Source organism: Haplochromis burtoni, unplaced genomic scaffold (assembly GCF_018398535.1).
Source record: "Haplochromis burtoni strain Fernald_Lab_line unplaced genomic scaffold, NCSU_Asbu1 Contig_30, whole genome shotgun sequence".
NCBI classification, from domain to species: domain Eukaryota; kingdom Metazoa; phylum Chordata; class Actinopteri; order Cichliformes; family Cichlidae; genus Haplochromis; species Haplochromis burtoni.
The window spans coordinates 1,532,975-1,557,229 of NW_024582391.1; the positions used below are offsets into that span (position 1 = coordinate 1,532,975).

General features: G+C 40.1%; 1 protein-coding gene and 1 non-coding gene across 3 annotated transcripts; both read left to right on the forward strand.

The window, feature by feature from the left end:
- The first annotated feature begins 50 nt into the window (after positions 1–50).
- Positions 51–14,684, forward strand: cul2 (cullin 2). 2 transcript variants are annotated; one of them, XM_005918437.3, is made up of 21 exons: positions 51–219; positions 1,594–1,732; positions 2,096–2,198; positions 2,283–2,377; positions 4,817–4,922; positions 5,151–5,233; positions 6,907–7,003; positions 7,260–7,370; positions 8,240–8,402; positions 8,551–8,675; positions 10,189–10,296; positions 10,407–10,466; positions 10,562–10,690; positions 10,865–10,951; positions 11,042–11,194; positions 11,285–11,362; positions 11,451–11,517; positions 13,135–13,337; positions 13,441–13,542; positions 13,658–13,774; positions 14,006–14,684. In XM_005918437.3, exons 2-21 carry the CDS (start codon positions 1,614–1,616, stop codon positions 14,135–14,137), a joined length of 2,238 nt encoding a protein of 745 aa, XP_005918499.1. In that variant the 5' UTR covers positions 51–219; positions 1,594–1,613; the 3' UTR covers positions 14,138–14,684. The 2 variants fall into 2 exon arrangements, with proteins under 2 accessions (XP_005918499.1, XP_005918500.1); XM_005918438.3 differs by lacking the exon at positions 51–219 and adding an exon at positions 516–632.
- A 2,631-nt stretch (positions 14,685–17,315) lies between these two features.
- On the forward strand, positions 17,316–17,387 carry trnaw-cca. Its single transcript has one exon. It is a non-coding gene; the product is annotated as a tRNA-Trp (tRNA).
- Positions 17,388–24,255: the final 6,868 nt, after the last annotated feature.

Here is a 24,255-nt window from a genome sequence, read left to right on the forward strand (position 1 = left end):
CTGAGCTGTTAGTATCGTAAACCTATCAAGTGCAAGAGAACGCCATTTTCAAACAGTTTACAAGTTTTATTTGATTAATTTTCTTCCACAATTATCAGGTTTGTGTCGGCTTTTACTGTGAGAATTGATTGATTGATCATACTTTATTCATCTCGAGGGAAATTGGAGCTTGGCTCTTGAGCTGCCTGGTAAAGATGCTGCATATTTGTGAGACCTAAGGTAAACAAACAAACAAACAAACAAAAAAACACGTTTTCTAATACCAAAACATTTCCGATGATAACCCAGAGAATATGAAGAATATGACATTTTTGATGGTCAATCCCTAAGCAGTCGCCGTAGTTTGGGCGATACCATTTTAAATGGGTGTTCTCGTGATGTTGATTTAAGGGGTTTATTTTTATTACAAACAGATTTGGAATAAATTATTTAAAATATTAAACTATTATTCAATACAAGTAACCGCAGGGAATGGTAACAGTATATTTTATGACTATTACCCATCTTGATAATACATCGGCATCTAACAAAATGGTATAATCCAAGAGGTAGGGAAGACCTGTAAGTGAGACAAATCAAGCCTGTGACAGCGGAGAAATCGGAGTTTTATAACAAGTAATTACTGTACAGAGGTAAGTACTATCCAGGAGTCCTCGCTCGACCTTAGTGAACTGTTTTGTTTAACAGCAGCACCGTGTTCTGCCGAGCTGTCAGTGTAAATGTGGGAAAATTGTGAAGAAGATGACAGTTTTGCTAGCGATAGCTGAGCTACTGTTAGCTTGCTGCTAGCCGACTGCTAGCTGATTCACCAAAACTGTGCGGACTTGAGCAGGAAGAAGTTAGCTTGCTAGAAGCTAGTTAGCCTTTTAGCTCGCCATCCTATTTTGGGATTGGCATTCCGCTAGCTAGTAACCTTAACTTAGCTACGTTAAGCGCGACTACGAGAGGAATGTTTATTAATAATGCTTCGTTTTGTATGTCGGACATCTGTAAATGTGAAGTGGCTGATGATGTAGCAGTGTTTTCTGTGACGTGAAATTAAGTGATATGAATGACAAGAAATAACACTGGGCCCAGTTTCACCTTCTGGTCATGTAATCTGTGATGGTACCGGCGCACACCCTAGAAGCTGGTACTAATATTGCTAGGTAACGTGCTTAAGGATGTCTGCTACGTGATGCTGACACCAGTGCGTACCAAGTTTGACCGCTAATAATGACACAGTGAACTTGTCTATTCTGTTGATTTCATCTGTTGCTGCCAAACTGATCTGAGCAGGCTGATGGTGTTACACTCATTTCTGTTTGTCTACATATAAATTTTGCCCTAAGAGTAATGCTGTTTTCGTATTTGTATTATGGTTCATGTGAAAGTAAAAATAAACAGTCGAGAGAATACACCTTGCCATGATTTCTTTTATGTTGCCATTGCTACTGAGGCTGAGTTGACTGTTACTGTCATATATAAAGCAAACTACACAGTTGCATCATTAATGAAGAAACGAAAGCCAGGAACTAAGCCCCTTATTTCTTCCTTTTTAAAATCTCTTTGCACACTCCTCTTTTCATGTGCTTTTTTCTGTCGTTCTCTTAGGCTAAAAGAGAAACTGTACAATGTCCTTAAAGCCACGGATGGTAAATTTTGACGAGACATGGAACAAGTTACTGACAACAATCAAGGCTGTGGTGATGCTCGACTATGTGGAAAGAGCCACATGGAATGATAGGTTCTCGTATCCTTTATCAAATCAATTCAAATCAAATCAATTTTACTGTCACATCACATGTGCAGGTACACTGATACAGTACATGTGAGTGAAATTCTTGTGTGCGAGCTTCACAAGCAACAGAGTTGTGCTAAATATAAGATTGGCTAAATCTGAGACTAATCTGAGACTTTACCAGCTCGCTTCATGTTTAACCGATTTAGCCTGCAACATGAGATTTTTTTTTAAGTTTCAGCACTGGGTTTGAGTGTAAATACAGATTTGCCAAAGCATTGTTGTCATTGTAAAATACATTTGTGTTTATTCATTTTTAATAGCAAATGTGTGTATATTTACATCCCTCACATTCTTCCTGAACATTGTCACCAGTGACATCTATGCCCTGTGTGTTGCATACCCAGAGCCTTTAGGTGAAAAGTTATACACAGAGACCAAAATCTTTCTTGAGAACCATGTTCGTCAGTTGTACAAGGTAAGCAAAAGTTCTTCTGTGCTTTTTCTTTGCTTATCACATCGCATTTCCTCTAAAGCTGCCACGCTTATGTGTGTATTTCAGAAAGTTCTGGAATCAGAGGAGAAGGTTTTAGTGATGTACCACAGATACTGGGATGAGTACAGTAAAGGAGCCGACTACATGGACTGCTTGTACAGGTAACATTTCTGCTTTTTTGTGTGTCTGTAATTTCAGTTTCAATTTGATATCAGTGAGTCACAGAGTTGATTTACACAATTTACTCCAGCCTTTTTTTCTTTTTATCTATGAACAAAATGTTTGTATAGCCTCTGTTGTTTGAGGTTGCCTGATTCAAACCATAAACATGTCTGTAGTCGGTGTTTCACATTCACTTTTAACTGAAGGCATGAGTTCACCCAGGCTTCTGTGTTTGTCAAGTCCACTTGTTTGTTTAGCATTCCTTAATGCAAAGTGTACTAATTCTGTTCCTTTACAAGGCTCAGTATTCCTGCCTTTAGTTTGTCCCTTAAAATATTACTTTGAATGTCGTTGTGTGAGGTGCCAAGAGGCTTTCGGTGTGTCTTTATTCACTCTAAATCAATATTCCCTTGTAGAGCTCTTAGATCTATTTTTATGCGTGCTACCCACCAGACTCCCTGTGCATACATATGCTTTTGTAATTTATGTCGGTCCAAGCAAGAGAGAAGAAAGTAAGGCGCTTGGCTTTAGTAGTGAATTTCTTCAGTTGTTAGCATCGAAGAGAGATGCTTATTATTCTTAACACATCAATTTGTGAAATACATGTGTAGTTGCGTTCAGTTTGGACTGAATCAGAACAGACTTTGTTAACTTGTAAGTTTAGCTTGCTGGATTGAGCAGGCGACTGATGAGCTGTAAGACTGCTGCAGAGTTCTGGGTTCAAATCCACCTCGGGCCATTTGCTGTGCGTCTTCTCATCCTCTCTCTCTTTCTCAGCTTTCCTGGCAATTCTCAACTATTCTGTTATAATCAAAGGAACAAAACATGCCCCAAAATATATATAAAAAAAGAACAACAACAGCAATAATGACTATTTTATTTCTACAGTTCTGCTCTCCAGCAGTTACTGGTACTCAACACTAGCTGGTATATTGGCAGGTTGACTTACAGTCAGAGTGAATGAGAGAAATCAAGCTGAATGTCACAGGCAGGCTGCACAGCTGTGAAATATAATATAATAGCTGTGCGCTATTTAAGGTGAACTAAATTAGCCATCATGGATTAGAGCTTGAAAGCAGTTGTCAGTTTGTCTGGAAGTTGTCCTGCTGTGCTAACTCAGTTTTTGCTTTGTTTGTCAAATACTAAGGATTCATTCATTTCTACGCAACTCAGGCTACAATCCTCCTTCCTCCCATTCAGCTTCCTGACTGACTTGTGGCTTCACTAGTGCTGCAACGTTAAGAAAAGTTCAGCACTTCAAGTGCTTGTGGCCAGCTAGTCAAATCATTTTGAGTAATGAAAGAGTGTTGTAGCTGCTTGTCCAGCTTATCGATTTACATCAAAATTAATAATAAATGAACATTATGGTGAGTAATTTCCTTGAAGCAGCGTATACATATGAATCCTCCCTAATAGCAAATGCATTCAGAATTTGATTATCTGTCATAAAAATTAGTTGTACTACAAACTGAGACGTCCTTGTAGCAGTGTTTGGTACTACTTGGTAAATAAATAAAACTTTTCCACTGATGTAAGTGTTAACTCTGGACTATTACTGACTCATTTACTGTTATCTTGTTCTTCTCATAGACATTACAGAACACAAGGGCAAACTCATTTTTGCTCAGTACTCAAATGTATCTGTTATAAACTGCTACCAGTAAGAGTAGATGACACAGTTGGGTAATGAAAATGTGAATAGGCACATTAAAAAGACCAACGCTTTGTTAATATTTTAACATTCCCCCAAAACAATTTTGAACAAATTGTGGAAAAATTCAAAAACTTTTGACTACACAAAGTACTATTGCTGCTTTGATTGTAGTTTAATTACTTAATCTACAGTTTTTCAGTTCTTTTCTTTGTTTTTTTTTTGTGTTTTTCAGTCAGAGCAAATTGGCTGAACAAGTAAATGAAGCTCAGCTTCTGTGTCTGAAATGTAAAGGGCAGTGGACACTGCCAGAGGATCTGCATCTGGATTTCTTAAACTTCATCACTGTGAATGTTGGTTAACAGATCCAAAGATAAACAAATCTTTCTGAGCATATCCTGTTATGTGAGACCACCAAGCATTATTAATGTGTTTGACTAGTGTTGATAACCTTTTTAAAATCATTTTCTTGTCATTATTTTCGTAAATAATAAATAATGAAAGTGCAACTAGACTAAAAAAAGCTTTTACAAAATATAATGGGAGCATTGATTACTGTCTGGATGTGTTTCACTCATTAATTTTGAGATAAATAACCACAGAGTGAGCAACCAAGAGGTTAACCAAACAATACCAGTAACACACAGCGTCTATGAGTGAATGAAAACAGGATGCATTTGTCAGCAGCATTTCAGTGTTTCTTCAGAAAACATGAGGCCTGTGTTTATTCCTCCTTCCAATCTTTGCGATGCTTCAAACATCTTGAATATCTCCCCACATTGTTCAGGTACCTCAACACTCAGTTCATCAAGAAGAACAAACTAACAGAAGCTGACCTGCAGTATGGCTACGGGGGAGTGGACATGAATGAGCCGCTTATGGAGATCGGAGAGGTACTAAGCATTGGCATAAAAACCTTTGCTGCACATCTATTTTTCAATGGGCGCTGGGATTATATTAGATGGAGATAAGGGGAGTGCTTATAATGGACAGATTGGCAGGATTCAGTATCAGTGTTCTGTTGCATAGGCCTACATTTCTCCTTTCACTACCCTTCTAGATGTAGGATTTGTCTGTGCTGAAGCAGAACTAATATGCTGTCTTTTTGTTTTTCTTTGCAGTTGGCATTAGATATGTGGAGGAAGCTAATGATCGAGCCTCTTCAGGCTGTCCTCATCCGGATGTTGCTAAATGAAATCAAAAAGTATGTTTATTCTAATTTCTTTTCTAAAAATTTCTTTTCTTTTCCTTTTTTTGCCAAAAACAGTCTGTTGTAAATATTTTTGCTGTCATCTATTCCATCATTTGGCCTTGAGTTCAGTTACTGTAGTGGCTGTCTTCCAGTCCCTATATAGAGTAACTGTCTTTTGGGGAAGTTTGTAAAATGTGTCAGCACAATATGCCTGAGAAGATTTAAGTGCGGATCTTTAATGACAGTCTTTTATTGAAGCATTGTAAGGCATACATGTTTACTGACTTATAAAACCAATAAGAACTGGGTGCACTAGTTTGATTTTATTTAGGATTTTCTCCAAAATATACCTGCAGGCTGAAATACACACACCTGCACTAATATTAGGTAAATGTCCCTCAGCAAGTTGCACTTCAGCCAGATGCTTTTGGTAGCTGTCAGCAACATTACCAAGCTTCTGACATGATTCTGGCTGGATTCTGATCACTCTCTTTGGCAGTTCATTTCAGTTTGTTTGTTTCCTGGCACAGTCCCGGCTTTTTATTTCATATCAGTTCAATTATATTCCTCTGGTGCCTCAGTGCCCTTTATGTTGTAAGGTAAAGATCTACAATAATACAGTGAAAACCCTCAACAGTGGGAAATGGAGAAACTCCCTTTTAACTGGAAGAAACTTAAGACAGAACCAGGCTCAGGGAGGGGCAGCCATCTGCCATGACTAGTTGGGGGTAAAGGGAGGGAGATGGGACAAAAGACAGGCAGAGTGGTGCATAAACACATGGAAATGAAAAGAGTTGAGTGAAGAAGAAATGCAGTGCATCATGGGAAGCCTCATGCATCTAAGGGTTCAGGGTCACCTTATCCAGCCCTAACTGTAAGCATTATCAAAACGGAAAGTTTTAAGTTTAATTTTAAAAGCAAAGGGAGTGTCTGTCTCCCGAATTCAAACTGGGAGCTGGTTCCACAGAAGAGGGAAGACTCTGCCTCCCATTCTACTTTTAAATACCCGAGGAACCAAAAATAAACCAGCAGTCTGAGAAAGAAAGAAGGAAAAACGGCACGTTCTAGTCAATTGTACTCAATCGCTAACTAGAAAGCACAGCACCATTAAATGAAAGATTTAAGTGAATGTGTGGATATTTTCCACCATGTGTGAATTAGAGAAAATCCCAAATTAATCCAAACTTGTGCAACTCTTAGTTTTGAAAGTCATTAACTAAAGATGTACAGTCATTCCATCCTGGAAGATGAACTCTTCGAAGAAATCATTAAAAGCCCCAAATTGCCATGACATTCATGCTCATGGTGAGTGTAGGTAAACTTCTGGCCACGGCTGCATGAGTCAGTTGCTTTCACATAGTTTTGTTAGTGTTGTAATACTTGTTCCGTGTTTCATAAGTCTTTCCCCTTAAAAATACCCTCCATGTTTTAACGATTAAACAGATGACTAAAACTAACATGGACACTAAACATTTCAATAATAGTATAAACTAAACTGAAACGAGCAACTCTACCTCACTAAGAAAAGAAAAAAACTCAAGTACTGGATTGGCATCCTTAGTCTGGATCCATGATCTTTATGAACTAGTTACCATATGCTAAGGGAAAAAAATGAGATCTGCTAATCATTTCAGCTCAAGGCAATTTAGTTAAACATTTCAAAAAAACTTCCCCTTCTCTGACAGTGATCGTTGCGGTGAGAATCCCAACCAGAAAGTAATCCATGGGGTCATCAACTCCTTTGTTCATGTTGAACAGTACAAGAAGAAGTTTCCACTAAAGGTGAGGCAACAAATAACAGCTCAGCCATCCAATTCCTACAGTTTTGTTTTGGGATTTTTTTGTTTGTTTGTTTTTGTGGGGGTTTTTTTTAGGATTCATATTTTCTGCGCCATACGAACAATGTAGCCAACTTTCACAGCCATGAATAGCACTAGTTTTGTGTTTCATGGAGTACGAAGCAGCCTTTTACATAGACCAGTGTATACATATTAAACGATAACTCCTGTGCATGCCACGTTCTCTTCCTATGCTGCAGTTTTATCAGGAAATCTTTGAAGGGCCATTTCTGACCAAAACAGGAGAGTATTACAAACAGGAAGCCTCCAATCTACTGCAGGAATCCAACTGTTCACAGTATATGGAGAAGGTAAGCTAAGATGGACAACAGATAGTAAAAGTATGTGAACGCTGGATGTGTTCCAGATGAACATGAGCGAACAAGCTCCTGTAGTTGAGCATCGCTTTAAACGTCTTGATATTGTTGAGCTTTCTTGTGTTTAAGAAGTCAAAATTAAGCTCAGTTGGTTTGGTTTTAGTCACTCTTGGATTTCTAATGACTATCACTGCATCTTTCTGTGAATGATTGCGTGTATGTGTGTGCACCACCATCCACAGGTTATTCATATCAACTCATCAGTTCCTGTCAGTCTGGTGACATAAGAGTTTTAATGTGAATATTAGCTATATCATTAAATCGCTAAAGCTGATAACAGGATTTCCTGGGCCATGTCTGCTACCATGACACCATTTCTCTGTCACTTAGTCACTGCAGTAATCACATTTATGCTGTACGTTTGTCCCTTGAGCCTGTAAACAGGGTCATCATCAAGGTCAAGCATTCCCATTTGATAGATCAATATATGATATGACTGCGAAAGAGCAGCAGCAGACTCTATAGTACTATAGTGTTCTTGTGCTTCCTTATCTGACCCAGTTTACAACTATGTGTAGGAAAAAGTGTTGTTTGTCCTTCTTTGTTATCGGCTACGTGTTTCCTGAAAGAGCTTTATAACGTCTTTTAAGGAGTGGCGCAGTGTTTCAGATTAAGATGTTTGATTTGCCATTAAGTGTATAGGTGTATGTTTATTTTTTCCTGTAAAATACAACGGTGTACAGGTATAAAACCCATCTCCTTTTTTAAAGTGCTGATAATCATGGACCTACAAATGATTTCTTCTGTATTTGATTTGAAACAAAGCTACCTGCCCTTTTGATCACATCTTTCTTTTGTGGCAGGTGTTAGCACGGTTGAAAGATGAAGAAGTGAGATGTCGGAAGTACCTGCACCCCAGCTCCTACGCCAAAGTCATCCATGAATGCCAGCAGAGGATGGTGGCAGATCATCTGCAGTTCCTACACGGGGAGTGCCAGAACATCATTCGGCAGGAGAAGAAAGATGGTTCGTCCGGTTGTGGTTTTTTTTGTTTGTTTTGTTTTATGGCTCGAAGACAGTGTTTATCACCAAATTAATTATATACACTCTCACAAAGTACGCACTTCTAACGTGAAAATCTGTGTAATGTGAAACGTTGTGTCATTTTGTCCAGACATGGCCAACATGTACACCCTGTTACGGGCCGTGTCTAATGGGTTGCCGCATATGATCCAGGAGTTGCAAGTCCATATCCACAATGAGGGTATCCGAGGAACCAGTAACCTCTCTCAGGAAAATGTCAGTATTACACCTGTCTACATTCGTATGCCTGTCTCTACTTGTACATACAACACACCTAAGCAATTGCCAATGACAGCAAAGAGGGAGTTGATTGACATATAAAAAAAAAAATTGAAAAGTGCATCAGAGGAAAACTAGTCTGGAATACCTGGTAGTGGTCAACCATCTCTTCCTCTGTGGATGTACCTTTAGATGTTTCTTTAGGAATTGTGCTACCTTAACCAATGGCAAATTACCAGATCACCAAGGACTGTTGCATTATTTATGAGGTAAAGAATCAAGTATATAAACAAAACTAAAACCCTCAAACTGAAAACTACACATGCTGAGGTTGAAGCGTGTTATGCAAATGAAAGCTGAAGCGCTGTAATTAGCTAAGACATTCCAATGAGAAACTGCATGCTTAAAAATGCTTTGGTTTAAAGTACAGTAAGCTCGTCGCCTTAAAGTTCAGTTAAATTGTATATCTGACTTGTTAGTAACCAGATTGTCACTAATATGTACGATGGAATAAGTGTTTTACAATACTAGGATTTCAATCTCCATACCAGTAGCAGTTTGAACATTCTGTAAAAGTGAGCTTTGAATAAAGTGTGATCTTTGTTATGATAAAACAACGAAGAATTTTAAAGCTGGCTACAAAAACATAAGAAACACATTTTAATAAATTATTGTGAAAGTAGAAAAGTTCAAGTTGGTCATCTTGTCAGTATCTGACTGTAAGTTCTCTGTTCACACTGCTCCACCTCAGTCCACAGCTCTTTACATCCTCAGCTCTGCTCTTTAGCACTGAAACCATCCGATTTGGCTGCCCTGCTCCGGTTTCTCTCTTTATTTGCTCGGATTAGTTCTCCACACTCTGGGCTCTCTGCTCAGTTCAGCTACAGTTGCCCCGCTGCTCTGCACAGCCAGCAACCCGCCTGGTTCTTCATGTGTCTATAATCCTTTCTGTCACAGCTCAATATTCAATCTTTGACCCCTTCAACCTGCAATAATTATTTATCTTGTATCTAACTGTGGTCTATTTGTTTCTACGTAAATGATAACAAGTGGCTAACGTGACTGTCAAGTAATTAGTAATAGTTAAATGGCTAATTTTAACATGTGAGCTGGCCAAGTTAACATTTGTGCTAACTATTTAACTAACTGTTAACTAATTCAGTGTTGTCGAAACAGGAGCTTTACAGACCTCTGGAACTGTCGATCAGTGTTTTTTGAATTTTAACTACTTTAGCTGTTAGTGAGCGGAGGATCTGTGCCTGACTGTAGCAGTGCTGTGTGAAGTTGTGCTGGAAGAGGCTAAGATGGCACTGTTGGTATCAATATTATTGCAAATGATGATAATTTGATAAGTTGACATACATGATCCCACTTTTTCCCTCAAATAATTTAATTACGTTTACATTTTTAGCTGTCCATTGTTTTTAGCATTTTTTGTTTGTTTTTTCTCTATCGTTAAAAATGTCTGTTACTTATACTGCTTTGTCTTTCTCCTGCTACCCCTCCCTAGATGCCAACCCTGTTTGTGGAGTCAGTGCTAGAAGTTCACAGTAAATTTGTTCAGCTCATTAACACAGTTCTAAATGGAGATCAGCACTTCATGAGTGCCCTCGATAAGGTATCAAACTCCTCACGGTCTTATTGAATGTACAAGTGTGTGTTTATTTTCATTTCTCTCACAATTCAAGTCATTTGACAGCCAGTGTTTATTTGATGTCTCTTTCTCAGGCTTTGACGTCTGTGGTTAACTTCAGGGAGCCCAAGTCCATCTGCAAAGCCCCTGAACTCGTGAGTACGCACACAGACACACACACACAGAGCATCACGCAGTGCTGTACCCCATGCCTTGACCAGGTCATGTCCCTCCTTGTGTTTCTGTCCAGCTGGCGAAATACTGTGACAATCTACTGAAAAAGTCTGCTAAAGGAATGACAGAAAATGAAGTGGAGGACAAGCTGACCAGCTTCATCACAGTGTTCAAGTACATAGATGACAAGGACATTTTTCAAAAGGTAACAAGAAGGCGTATTAGAAAAGGAGAAAAAAACTGTTGTCACATTTTGACATAACAACTCAGCCCTGAAGTTTGGTTTTGAGCTGAAAATAGTGGTGTTCATTTTAATATCTTCAGTTGTCCCAAAATATACAGTTTGTCTCTCTTTTTTTTTTCTTTTTTTTTTCTACAGTTTTACGCTAGAATGCTAGCAAAGCGGTTAATACATGGTTTATCGTTGTCAATGGATTCAGAAGAAGCCATGATCAACAAACTTAAGGTAAATCCACAGCTGGACTTGTGATGTATGTTTTGCTTCTCATTTACCTTCTTTACTGCACCTCTGCTCATACTACTTCTTACCCTGCAGCAAGCTTGTGGCTATGAGTTCACCAGCAAACTCCACAGAATGTACACAGACATGAGCGTGAGTGCTGACCTCAACAACAAGTTCAACAATTTCATCAAGACACAGGAGACAGTGGTGGACCTGGGAATCAGCTTCCAGATCTATGTATTACAGGTCAGTAAACACAAATGCTTCACAATGAAACTTTAGCCTGTGCCCCACATTTTAATCTGTAATGTTGTGGTGTATGCTCTTGCTTGGCAGGCTGGAGCCTGGCCTCTCACACACGTCCCCTCCTCCACATTTGCCATCCCTCAAGAACTAGAGAAGAGCGTGCAGATGGTGAGGAGCGCTGCATAATACTCAAAGAGTGATGCTGATCAAAGGAGCACATTGTTGGACTAACCTTGTTTTCACCTTCCCTTTTCAGTTTGAGTTGTTCTATAATCAGCACTTCAGTGGGAGAAAGTTGACCTGGCTGCACTATCTCTGCACAGGTAACACAAATACACAAGAATTATGCAAGATGCGAGTATAACAAGGCACCATTTTCAGCACAAACAGGAAGCGTAACAGAAACGGGAGTACTGTTATGAAGGACCAAACTATAAGTTTTTGTATGCCAGAGATTTGTTTCCCTGGAAGTGGGACATGCATGTGTGAAAATGATGCATGCATCATTAGGATCGTGCACAGAATCTGTAACTTTACTTTCTTTTTCAATCCATTAAAGTGATTCCGTCAAACATGAGTCACTGTTACATGAAAACATCCCTTTAACCTTTGCAGAACAAGCCACAGTTGTCACATAGCAGTGATTTGATTGTACATTAGGTGACAAATAATCCTTGAAGCCAGAGTTTAGTGAATTGGCTCCTATATTTTGACAGTTAATATAAAGTAAAGTTACATCCTGTGTACGCTCATCAGGCACAACATTATGCTCACCTGCCTAATATTGTGTCACCTTAGTCCCCTTTTTGATGCAAAAACAGCTCTAACCTATCGAGACATAGACTCTACTAGATCCCTGAAGGTGTGCTGTGGTACCTGCACCAAGATGTTAGCAACAGATCCTTTAAGTCCTGTAAGTTGTGAGGTGGGGCCTCATTGAATCTGACTTGTTTGTCCAGCACATCCCGCGAATGCTCGATTGGATTGAGATCTGGGCCAAGCCAACATCTTAAACTCGTTGTTGTGCTCCACAAACCATTCTTGAACCGATAATTTGAGCGACAGTAGCTCATCTATTGGATCGGACCACACAACCAGCCTTGGCTCACCACTTGCATCAATGAGCCTTGGCCACCCTTGATTCTGTCTCTGGTTCACTATTGTTTATTCCTTGGACCACTTGTAAAACATCAACCCTGAGGACAAAATGTTCATTTGTTTCCTAATATACCCCACCCAGGTGCCATGATGAAGAGAAAATCAGTGTTACTCACCTCACCTATTAGTGCTCACAATGTTATGCCTGATTGCTGTATAGTCACAGGAACACACCCATACAGATATCAGTAAACAGATTTATCAGTTATTCAACAAGAGTTCACTTCAGACAGGTTCCATATGCTCTCAGACCATGACCCATTCTGGGTCAAGATGATGGATAATCGTTTTAAAGTTATCACTCTCCACTTGAGAGACGTTTGTGGTATGTAATAATCTCTGAAGAACATATTAAACTTTACACATCAAATTTTACACATCAAACTTTAGCTCCTCTTAGCATTTTGAGATTAAAGTTGAATCCCATAAGTCTGGTTCTGCGCTCACTGTAAGGTTGATGGACCTGTGTTTGTGCTGAGGACGTGTTTCGGTTTTGTCCAGTGTGCAGTTAAAAAGCCCGTTTAACACATGTAGACTTTATTTTCATCATTTGTGGTACCATGAGATCAGTTTGAGCAGACTAAGATGGGACCTGCAAATGGGTGTCTCATGCCAGAAGTTGCATGATTATGGTTCGGCGAAATCTTCGAAACAAACTTCTAGTGAGATAAGCAGTTGAGGATGCAGGACAAGCATGCACGGAGGTGAATGAAGGTAGTAACCAGCAGCGAGCTGGACTCATGCTAACTGACAAATGCAAATGTAATTTGTTTCCTGCACAGGTGAAGTAAAGATGAACTATCTATCCAAGCCCTACGTTGCCATGGTGACCACCTACCAGATGGCTGTGCTGCTGGCCTTCAACAACAGCCAAACAGTGACCTATAAGGAGCTGCAGGATGGGACGCAGATGAATGAGAAGGAGCTACAGAAAACAATAAAGTCCCTGCTGGACGTCAAAATGCTCAACCACGACTCACAAAAGGTGTCAGCTTTCATGTGGGATCACGTGGATCCCAAAGCTCAGCTAATATTCCATTAAGCACCAAGAGTGTTTTAAATTCAGAATCCTTTCCCTCTTCTCACAGGAGGAGATTGAAACAGAGTCGACGTTTTCACTAAATATGAGTTTCACTAGTAAAAGGACAAAGTTCAAGATCACAACGTCAATGCAGAAAGACACACCACAGGTCAGGCAAATAGATTTTGATCTGTCTCTGTGCTTTGTTATAAGATAACTGAGCAGTGTATATACATGTGTGTTTGACATTTAAAAACGTGCCCCCTGAATTGTCTCATGTTTAGGAGATGGAGCAGACGAGGAGCGCTGTCGACGAGGACCGCAAAATGTATTTACAAGCTGCTATAGTGAGAATCATGAAAGCCCGCAAGGTGCTCCGGCACAATGCCCTCATCCAGGAGGTGAGCAGAAGCTTTTGTCTCAAATAGGTTGATAGAAAGAAACGTACGTGCCAACAAGTCTTTGAGGTCAATGTCAGAGGGATTTACTTGGATTGAATGAATTGATGCTCGCAATGAAGGGCTGTTGGAAGCCCGAGGAGTAAATTTAGCATGAGCATAAGTGTTTTTAAATGGTTACCTGTTTTGAGATCATCTATATTTCTGCTTACATATGAAACTTCATGTGTCCAGGTCATTAATCAGTCCAAAGCCAGGTTCAACCCCAGTATCAGCATGATCAAGAAGTGCATCGAGGTGCTCATCGACAAGCAGTACATCGAGCGAAGCCAGACCTCGGCAGATGAGTACAGCTACGTTGCATAAGCAGAAGAGTCGAGCCACAGAAACACCCGCCCCTGTGACTGACTGACTGACTGATAACAGGTTTAAAACACGAAACGGATTCCTTCATTCATTTGGTTTTGGACTGTCTGCTCCGATCCCCGTGCAGCAAAATAAAGCGAAACCGGTGCCTCCATCTTTGAAAAGAAGAAAAGTCATCGTGTCACATCATCATCACTCATAAGGCTCTCCTCCCGAACCCTGCCCACTTTCTGATTTTTAAGCTGTTTACAACATCACCAGTGCCACGCACGTGTGCGTCAAAGAGAATGCCTGTAGCTGTTTGAGAGCGGAGAGCTGATAAACTACAACAGAAAATAAAGGAAAAAAGAAAAAATTGGAGACACTTTTAAAAGAAAATGCTTTCTTTTCTCACATTTGCCGTTGTTGTGTGTTTATTTTTTTCTTTGTTAAATGTATTAAAGTTAGGAACACATTGTAATAAAATGTTATACTGATTATTGTATCTACTTTCAAATATAAAGACAAACATGATCCTGCTGCTTGTCAAATAAATGAATAAAAAACACAGATGGGTTTATGTAAAGGTTTGTGTAGTGTTTCCATTTCAGTGAGGGGGATAGATATAATCATTACAGGTAATGTGTACACACTGTAAACACACTGTTCGGATCAGCTGCCAGAAATATGCAGATCATCAATATATCACTAAAACACTGGAAAGGAAGCCTGCCATGTTTCTTATCTGTGTGTCAAGCAGCTGCGAGTAGTAATTCGACATTAATATGATGAACTGACAAGGGTTCAAAGGTGGCAATCAGATGAAAAGTGAGGATAGGATCACGAGGATAGGAGCTGGAAACAGAGCTTTCCCATATGAGACAGGTGGCTTGTACAGACAGGAACAGACCTTTTCTGTGTTTATAATCGCAAAAGAGATTCTTAATCTCAAGAGTTTCACTTCCTAACTAAATAAAGGGAAAAAGAAAAGAACACAAGCAAGTTATCACTTGCAGTATTAACAATAGCCCAGAAAACCACGTGTTGCCATGTAAAATGCTGGGAACCTGAAACAGATTCTTTTCATTAATCGCACCTGTGGAATTGATTGATTGATTGAATCTTTATTTTGAACATGTTGAAAAAGTACAACAAAAAATAGAATTAAAAGAGACAAATGAACAAAGCAAAACAAAAGGAAAACGAGCAACCACAACTCCAAATAACGTTCATGTTCAAAAAGGAGCAGGAAGAAGCATAAGCTTATTTAATCCCACCCCTTTTCCACTATCTAGTATCAATAGACTACAAAAATACCTCCTTGCAATTACATTATATGTCATGTGTAATTTTTTTTTTATTTTATATATACATATATGTTTCTGTCTATCCATACATACGAATATACACATACGCACATATACACATTTTCACCTCAAGGATACACAACCTACAAAAATATATATATACCCATACCAACATACCCGTGCACCCGCACACACATGAAAATATTAGACAAGAACACCCTATCAAATCTCTACCTTTCCCTGTACCCTGTAAAAACCATATCCTTAAACCGCTTTTTAAACTGCGCCATGCTTGGACATTGCTTCATATCTTTACTTAGTCTGTTCCACAGCTTCACTCCACACACAGAGATGCAAAAACTTTTTAATGTTGTACGGATACGAGGATGTTTTAAATTTAATTCCCCCCTCAAATTGTATCCCCGTTCCCTTTTAGAAAACATTTTTAGAATATTGTCAGGAAGCAGGTTATTTATTGCTTTATATATAATTTGTGCTGTGAGAAAATGAACCAGATCTGTGAATTTTAGAATTTTTGATTTTAAGAATAGTGGATTTGTATGATCTCTGTAACCAGTTTTATGGATTATCCTTATGGCCCTTTTTTGTAATATAAAGATTGATGATAGCGAACATTTGTAAGTATTGCCCCAAACCTCTGCACAGTAATTCAAATACGGTGCAATCAGGGAACAATAGAGAATGTGGAGTGATTTGTGGTCCAGAATGTGTTTTACTTTACTCAAGATTGAGACACTTCTTGAAATTTTGTTATGTATATGATTTATATGAGACTTCCAGTTTAATTTATCATCTATAATCACACCAAGAAACTTATGTTCAAGTACTCTTTCAATTTCCACACCATCTACATGAATCTGCACTTGTGCATTTCTAAGGGAATTCCCAAATAAGATAATTTTAGTTTTACTTAGATTTAGCGATAGTTTGTTCCTGTTAAACCATTTTTTAATTTTGCACATTTCTGAAGTAATTGTATCCAGCAGCTCCTTTAGATTCCCCCCAGAACAAAAAATATTTGTGTCATCTGCAAATAATACTAATTTTAATATATCAGATGCCTTACAAATATCATTTATATAAATAATAAATAATTTTGGACCCAGTACAGAGCCTTGTGAAACACCACAAGCAATGTCCAAGCATGATGAGGAATGGACACCCAGCTTCACAAATTGTTTCCTGTCACTTAAATACTTTTTCACCCATTGCAGTACAACCCCCCTGATCCCGTACCGTTCCAGTTTATTAATTAATATGTCATGATTGATTGTGTCGAATGCTTTCTTGAGATCCAGAAATACTCCAGCTGCATACTGTTTCTGATCTATAGCATTCGTAATCCCCTCAATTGATTCAATTAATGCCAGAATATAAAAAATGTACGGACGACGTTTCCTTGTGATGTGTTTTTATTTAAAGTGGGCATAAATTTATGTTGAAGATACAGGTACAGGTGCTTACACATGAATGAATGACTTAAAAATATACGTTGATAAAAGAATTCACCGGTCTTGTTGATCGAAATCGTTTAAATGTAACTCGCGCATGCGCGTTCATCACGCCCATATTTTTTTAACGACTACCGCACGCGAGGTGCGGTCGCTGTGGTAACAGCTGTCCATGGTGCTGACGCAGGCTTTAATGACAGAAATTGGAATTTGTCAGTAAAGCAGCAGCGGTGTCCGTAGAGGCGCCTGTAACGCGCCTGTTATTCAGCTGCCCCGCGTGTTCTGCGTGTGAGTGAAGCGTTCACACAAGTCAGGTGTTTGCGCCTATATTTCATAATATTTTAAATAAAAATGCTAGTATGATCCACACGAACATATAGGACTTTGTAGTTGGCTTTTCATAGTGGTGACAGTGTAGAAGACCTCGTGGCGCAACGGTAGCGCGTCTGACTCCAGATCAGAAGGTTGCGTGTTCAAATCACGTCGGGGTCATAACTTTTTCAAAATCGTGACTCTCACACGTCATGAATAAATGCTAAGAAAATTCAACTACAACAGCAGCAAGGAAAGTCAAAGGGAAATCGATGTTTGGCTTGTCAGCGTTACATGTCTAACAATAACTTCATCTCGGGGCTCTCTACCCTCTGAGGTTGGTCTGCATAAGAGCAAGCAAGGCAAACAGTTTACAACAAACAGAGGTGAACATGTAAATGGGCACACGGCGTTTATAAACAGCTCAAAGTGCTTTTCAGGTAAAAACAGTCAAGAACAACAAATACGGAGTTTTTTTTAAACAATAGCGGCATTTTTGTTAGCTCTTGATGTGAAGAAGCAGTCTGTTGAAGACTGGTTTAGCAGCTAGTCTACTGTACAGGGCTACTCTGCAGGAGGGCTCAATCTGGCACAACACCCTGCACTTAAAAAAGATGAAGAACTGGGTCAAAACAGTTCTTATGAGGGACATATTCAGATTTAATGAATATGATAAGTCACCCAGCCCCAGACGTTAACTTTGTTACCATAAACTGTGTTTATCTCAGAGCAGGTCCTTCGGGGCCGAAGCATTGTCTCCTTTGACACTGTTATTCATGAGAGAGCGCTAAATCTTTGAAGAAAAAATGATGTGTTTTACCTACAAAACAAAGCAAAAAAAAACATTCCCACTCGCCACCTCCATCTTTTTGTTTGACTTGTAGGTCTTGTTTAAATGTTCCATTCAGAAACTAGGCCCTTTTGAATGATCAGCGCAACATGTGCAAATAAACACATTTGATTTCAGAGATCAAGTTACAATGTGCTCTGACAGGCTCTGGAAAATCCCATAAACAAAAATAAAAAATCCGCAAGTGTAACACAGCGAAAGGCAGCATTTATAATCCATGAAATCACACTTAGCACGCTAACACCATTCTCAGTGTTCGTAGGCCCACCCCACAAACACAGCAATTAAAGGCTCGAGGCTTAATCCAAACAAGGCTTGACGGGGAAAGATGTAATATTTCTAAGAGCCTGCAGATGGGGCTATTTCAGCTTTCAGAAACACGCAGAGCTGCAGGTTAAAGAATGCATTTCACTGTGAATCTGAAAGGCAAATTTTGTAAGAAAAAAACATGCAAAAATGTTATTTATATGTGTTGCATCTTACAAAGGACAAGAGGGCCGTGCATGGTTAGTCTGAGGTTAATTTGTTTAAATGTTTTGCTGCATTAGTCATAGATGGGGTTTCAGTGTAGCCCTGAGCTATTAATGAACTAAAGGAAAGTGTAATTAGCCCCACTACTGGAGAAATAACACATGCCTCGGCATGCAACACACTCTGAACATTAACAGGACTTGTATTAGGTGATGTTAGACAACACTGAGTGTGATATAAATATCAAAACAGCAGTTAGTTTTTAATTAGAGTTGCATCAACATGCAAGTGAGGCAAAAGGCCAATGTCTAATAACTTTAAAACTGTATAGAGGAAAATTTAACTGCATAGTTTCATTGAGTAGATGCCCATATAACCCAAAAGTTCCAGAGGGGATTTGAACAACACTGTTCTTCAGGCTTTACACTGCACTTTAAGTACAGACATTCTTTACTTAAGTAGAAGTACAGATACTTGGGTAAAAATACATAAATACACACACCCACACCTAAGCAGAAAAATATTACAGTCAGGGGTTAAAGTGGGATTTGGCAGGCAGGGGAACCCTAAGATCTGTTGTAGTGGCTCAGCGTGAGAAAAAGAATCACAGCAGATTTTCTTTGTGTACAGGCTGTGATCAGCTGACCTGTGCTGCTACTCTGAGGTTTACTGCTGTTTATGGGTTTACACAACTGAATTCAACAAGATGTAAGTGGACCATTCACAAGCTAACTTCATTGATTTCGATCCGCTACACTGACAGTATACTGTTTATGCTCCCTTTGTACTAGACTGTATACAGTTAGTAAAAGGGTGGAATTGAATGATGCAACCTTTCAGCACCTTAGTTTGTTTTGAAGAATGTTTCACAATATGAAAAACTTCCCATCATATAACTTACATGTAAATTTAGCTTTCCAGTTGATGTCACTGAGCATTCTTACCTTTAAATATAACCTCTCTTTTTCTTCTCCTGTCCTGTCTTTCGTACGTCTTTTACTTTTTCTTCATCTCTGAGTGAACTTCTTTCCGAAACAGCAGCTGGACCTTTAGCTAGCAGACACACTGTGCAACAGACTTGCCACTGTAGTTTGCGTGGTTGCTGATGTTTGTTAAGCTGATAGAAATGTTTCATTTAAAATTAACTGCCACTTAAAAAAACGTTACTCCCGTTATACTCGCTCCTCTTCTGCAGCAGTAGCTTGATGGTGAAATACTGCGACTGCAACTTACGGATATCTGCAACAAAAATGCCATTCTGGAAAATTCTGGCCCACTTTAAACCTTGAACATTGCGTTATTTACTATATGTCTTGCCTCTGTGAGCCCTTTGAGTTTGATAAGCCCTGCTGATGGTTAAACCAATAGGACTGATGCATGCTCAATCGTCCAAGCTTTCCCCTAACTTATAAACAGTAAATTTGCATAATGACTGAAACTAGCACCACTGATGAAAATGGGATGTGAGTTCGGTTTCTTGATCATTAATATGCAAATTGTCATGACCATTTATCAACAACCACTGATCAATGGCCATGAGTACGTTGTCAAACCAGCTTTGACAAATGTCTAGCTGGGATAACCACATTTACTCACAGCCTTCTTCTTGATATGATGTTCCTCTGCTTCCCTGGCCACTGTACCTGTGGGGATGGTGTTCACTCTGTGTTGTAGCACCTGACGACACCCCGTTTGTGCTCCAGTGGATGATGAGAGTCAGACCTTAAATACAGATCCGGATGCGATGGTTTACGATACACAGCGACTTTTAAATGCTGATGGAAATCTCACCCTCTAACAAGGCTAACCTGCCACTTTTCATATCCTCCCTGGTGAACTTGATGTGCTTGTCCACAGTCTTATATGTATCATGGTTTCCTTCATTTAGGCTCCTATTGTCTGGGAAAGATCCCTTGCTTCAAACCTTAAGTAAGGAGCCTGTTTTGAAAATGTAAGGAGTAGAAAGTAAAGATGTTTGTGTTAAACTGTAGGGTGTAAAAGTAAAAAGTTGCCTTCTCTGTTCTCACATCGAACATTTAAAATGAATGTTCATGTGAGATCCAGGGATGAGTGATTTCCCCCTCTGAGCTTTTACTCCACTCTACAAGTTTAGCAATAACAGCGATGTTATTAATAGAGAATACATGTCATATTAGAATGTTTTGGTGAGTGTGGAGGAAGGATGTAGTAAATTCCACATGCATGAGCGAGCCTGTTTGATGTCATCTTGTGGTGGTGAGCGAATATGTCAGGACTCAGGTATGACCTCTGCTCCTGTGACCATGTCAGAGCACGCCTTGTGCCTGCTTTTATTTACGATGCCCCCTTTGTAGAAGGCAAGTCTGAAAATGTGTGAGTGAAGAATGTGGATTATTCTAGGCTCAGCAACCAATGGAAGTGTGTGGTGGTGGTGGTTTGTGTATTTGGGATAAATGGACTCAGGATTCATCAGACTGTAGATTTTGAGTATGACTAGACTTCACTGCCTTCCAAACGTTTGCTGCACCACAGAGCATTGAAGCAGCAGCATGAATCATGTTAATCACACTATTTTTAGTGCTAGAAACATATTTATGAACCCTCCGTACATATGCTTGTGTTACATTTCTTTCTGAATTGTTGTATATAATCATGTTTTCAGTTAGGCAGCTGGGAACAGCTGCTTCTGTGTGATGATTATCAGCAAGGAATATGAAACCCAGGGACAGCGCTGGGTTTTCCTGAGTGTCCTGCCCCCCTTCCTCCTGCATTCCTGATGTGCAGTGGACAAACTGCAAACCAGCCTCTGAACTTATCTTACTATGGCAGTTGAGGTAAGCAAATGAGCTTGATTAATGAGGGGAAGAACTGACATGCTCACTGATGTTCCCTGCAGCAATCTCTCATGCAGACAGTCACAGTGGATATTATGGCACAACTTGATCTTCTTTCATATGTAAAGAAATGCAGTTGATATTAAGCCGTATTGATTAAACAACAACAATGTGGGGCTGCAGGCACAATTACTTTGCGATTTTGTATCCATGCTGTTAAGTGAATTCCCATTTTTGTTGCTAGCTTGCTAGCACCACTGAACTCACAAATCTGAGTCTTATCAATGCACACTTGAATAAAGAACTCAGTTTGCTTCATCAAACTGGTCCCAGTTTTATGTACTTGAATTTTTTTTTGTACACCACTCTACACCACTAGATGGAGTATTTGTAGCATTTGTTAAAACGGAAGCGCATGGCAGAGCCCAGCTTGTCAAAGTATGTTCGCTTTAAGTTTTTTTTTGCATCTGTTTTGCAGTGTGTATGAACTTCACTGGAAGCTGAAGCTGTTATTGCTTCTGTTCTGGTGTCAGACAAGTTTCCATTGCTCCAAAAAGTCAGAATAGAAACAGTTAATGGATTGGTATTGCATGGATAGTGCATGTCAACATGTCTAACCCTGGATTGATGAATATAAAAAAAAAATGCATGCAGCAGTGGCGTTAGACATGTGTGGTGAGACATCAAAGGACAAACACTATTATAGTAACATATCAAAGCAGGTTTCAAACCCTGAAGTTCACTTTAGATCTTGCACCAATCACAGAATCATACAGTGTTAGGACAAAGGAGGTGGGGGGCAGATGCATCTCGTGCAGCCGTGTTCATCGTGTGCACTCATTTGGACCACATTGGACCAGAAAGAGTAGGAGCTGCAGGGATAGAGAGGATCTCTGCAGAAAGGTTGCAGCTATTATCAGTGAATTGGGTCATACTTTCTATCCAGCCTTGGGCTGATTTTTCTCATCCTGCACTGCAGGTCAATAATTTATTACATTAATATATTCTTTGCAATCAGCTTAGTCAAATACAAATGAGACTTTGTTCTATGCAACTCTGTCTGATAGCATTCTGCCTTTCATTTTGCATTATTTATTAAAAATGAAATTCAGCATCCATCACCACATTCATCAGATCGAAGCGCGGTGATGCACGAGCACTGCTTACTCCAATATGCCTGCACTCCAAGCTTGAGCCCACAGGAGGCCATTGGCTTGCGGTGACTCCCACACTCGTGGATCTCAGTTCGATATTACCCACAGGAATGGCCTGGATAGTCAGAACATATGTACTTAAATATTTCTAGCATGAAAAGTGAATCCAAAATAAACCTTGGCTCATGCCTTAAACAACACAAACTTGCCTGGAAAACTACCCAAGGCCTCCAGACCCCCGCCGTCCCCCTTCAGAGTTTGTATGGAGCCCACAGGTCATTTTTTACCCAGTTACCCTCTAGTGACTTAATCCAGCCCTGCCCCCCATCGTTTCAAAGACCACAGCATTATAACTACTAATCACATGGGGGGAGGGGGGTTAGTTACCCCTTTAAGTTATATTTTAGTTATACTGATTACTCGCCACTGTGATCATAGGTCAGAAAAAATGCGGGTTTTGTTGGATAAAATGTTCCATTACCCTATCAGTCCTCACCACTCTCTGCTGATAACCACCTGCCAGCGCAAGTTTTTATTTAGTTTTTCAAATTTATGTATTATATGATAAGAACGCAGGGAAATGTAAAGTGAACTGAGATGGATCAGCCCGCGCTGGGAACATTCTTCGTGCCTGCTCTGACATGTGGGCGCACACGCAGTGTCGGTTGTCAGCTGTCCAGTTGTGCGCTCTCGCTGGGGAGGCTTTTTCTGCTGGGAACTTTCTGTAAGTGAGTCAACACCGCACAGGGAGGACGCCACCCAGCCCTGCCGCTGGATCTTATGCTGGGCTTCTCTCTTCTCCTTCGAGGACGCAGGGCACAAAGACGAATCCGCTTGGGTCGACAGGCTGGGGGTTTCGGTGTTTTCTGCTCCCACGCAGCGCCGGGGATGGTTATTGTCGCTTTGACGCGGCTTTTTCCTCTTTGGAATTAACGCGGCGGAGGAAAAAAAAGGAAAGAAATGAAAGTGACGGTGTGCTTCGGGAGGACCCGGGTGGTCGTTCCGTGTGGAGATGGGAATGTAAAAGTCCAGAGTCTTATCGAACAAGCGGCCATGAGGTACAAAAAGGCGATCGCAAAGGTAAGTCCCCGGCAACACACACCTCAGCCCCGGGGTGATTTCTGTAAATGCTCCGCGGAGCAGCGTGCCGAGTCCACACTGAAGCCTCAACATGGCGCTTTTTTCGGGAAAGAGGGAAAGAGACAGCGGAGAACCCCAGGGGCCCCCGACGCATGGGGTATGGGAGTCCAGAGGTGCGCAAACGAGGGGGGGAGGGGGGGCTTTTCATTGTTACCAAAGGTGTGTCGCTTGTGTGTATCTGCTTTTTAGTCTCCACCAAAAAGTTGGGACACTGAAAGTGTTCAGGTTTGTGCAGTAGAGGCAGAAAAGTGTGCAAAAGTGCACGGAGTTCAAACCGGATCAGCCAGCAGTGAAGGAGGGTAACTGTCAAATGCATGTGTGCAGCCTGGTGTAAGAACACACACACACACACACACACACACACACACACACACACACACACACACACACACACACACACACTCTTATATCACAATTAGGCTGCTTCACTGTAATGTAAGAGTCTAGACAATATTGGATCATCCTTAATCTACTATAATGTCTTCATAATACAACATAAAGAGCAGAGCTTGTTGGCTTTATGAGAGCTCGTCCAACATGTTTAAAGAAAAGCCTTCATGTGTTGAATGATGGAACACATGGCCGTGTGAAGCCCCTGTGCCAAACAGGAATGAGCACAC

What these genes read in the sequence shown, in the direction of transcription:
- cul2 (XM_005918437.3), top strand. Translation starts at nt 1,614, where the DNA reads ATGTCCTTAAAGCCACGGATGGTAAATTTTGACGAGACATGGAACAAG. An exon ending in GTTCACAGTATATGGAGAAG is followed by an intron (nt 7,371 to 8,239) that starts GTAAGCTAAGAT and finishes CTTTTGTGGCAG; the next exon opens with GTGTTAGCACGGTTGAAAGA. An exon ending in CCATGATCAACAAACTTAAG is followed by an intron (nt 10,952 to 11,041) that starts GTAAATCCACAG and finishes CTTACCCTGCAG; the next exon opens with CAAGCTTGTGGCTATGAGTT.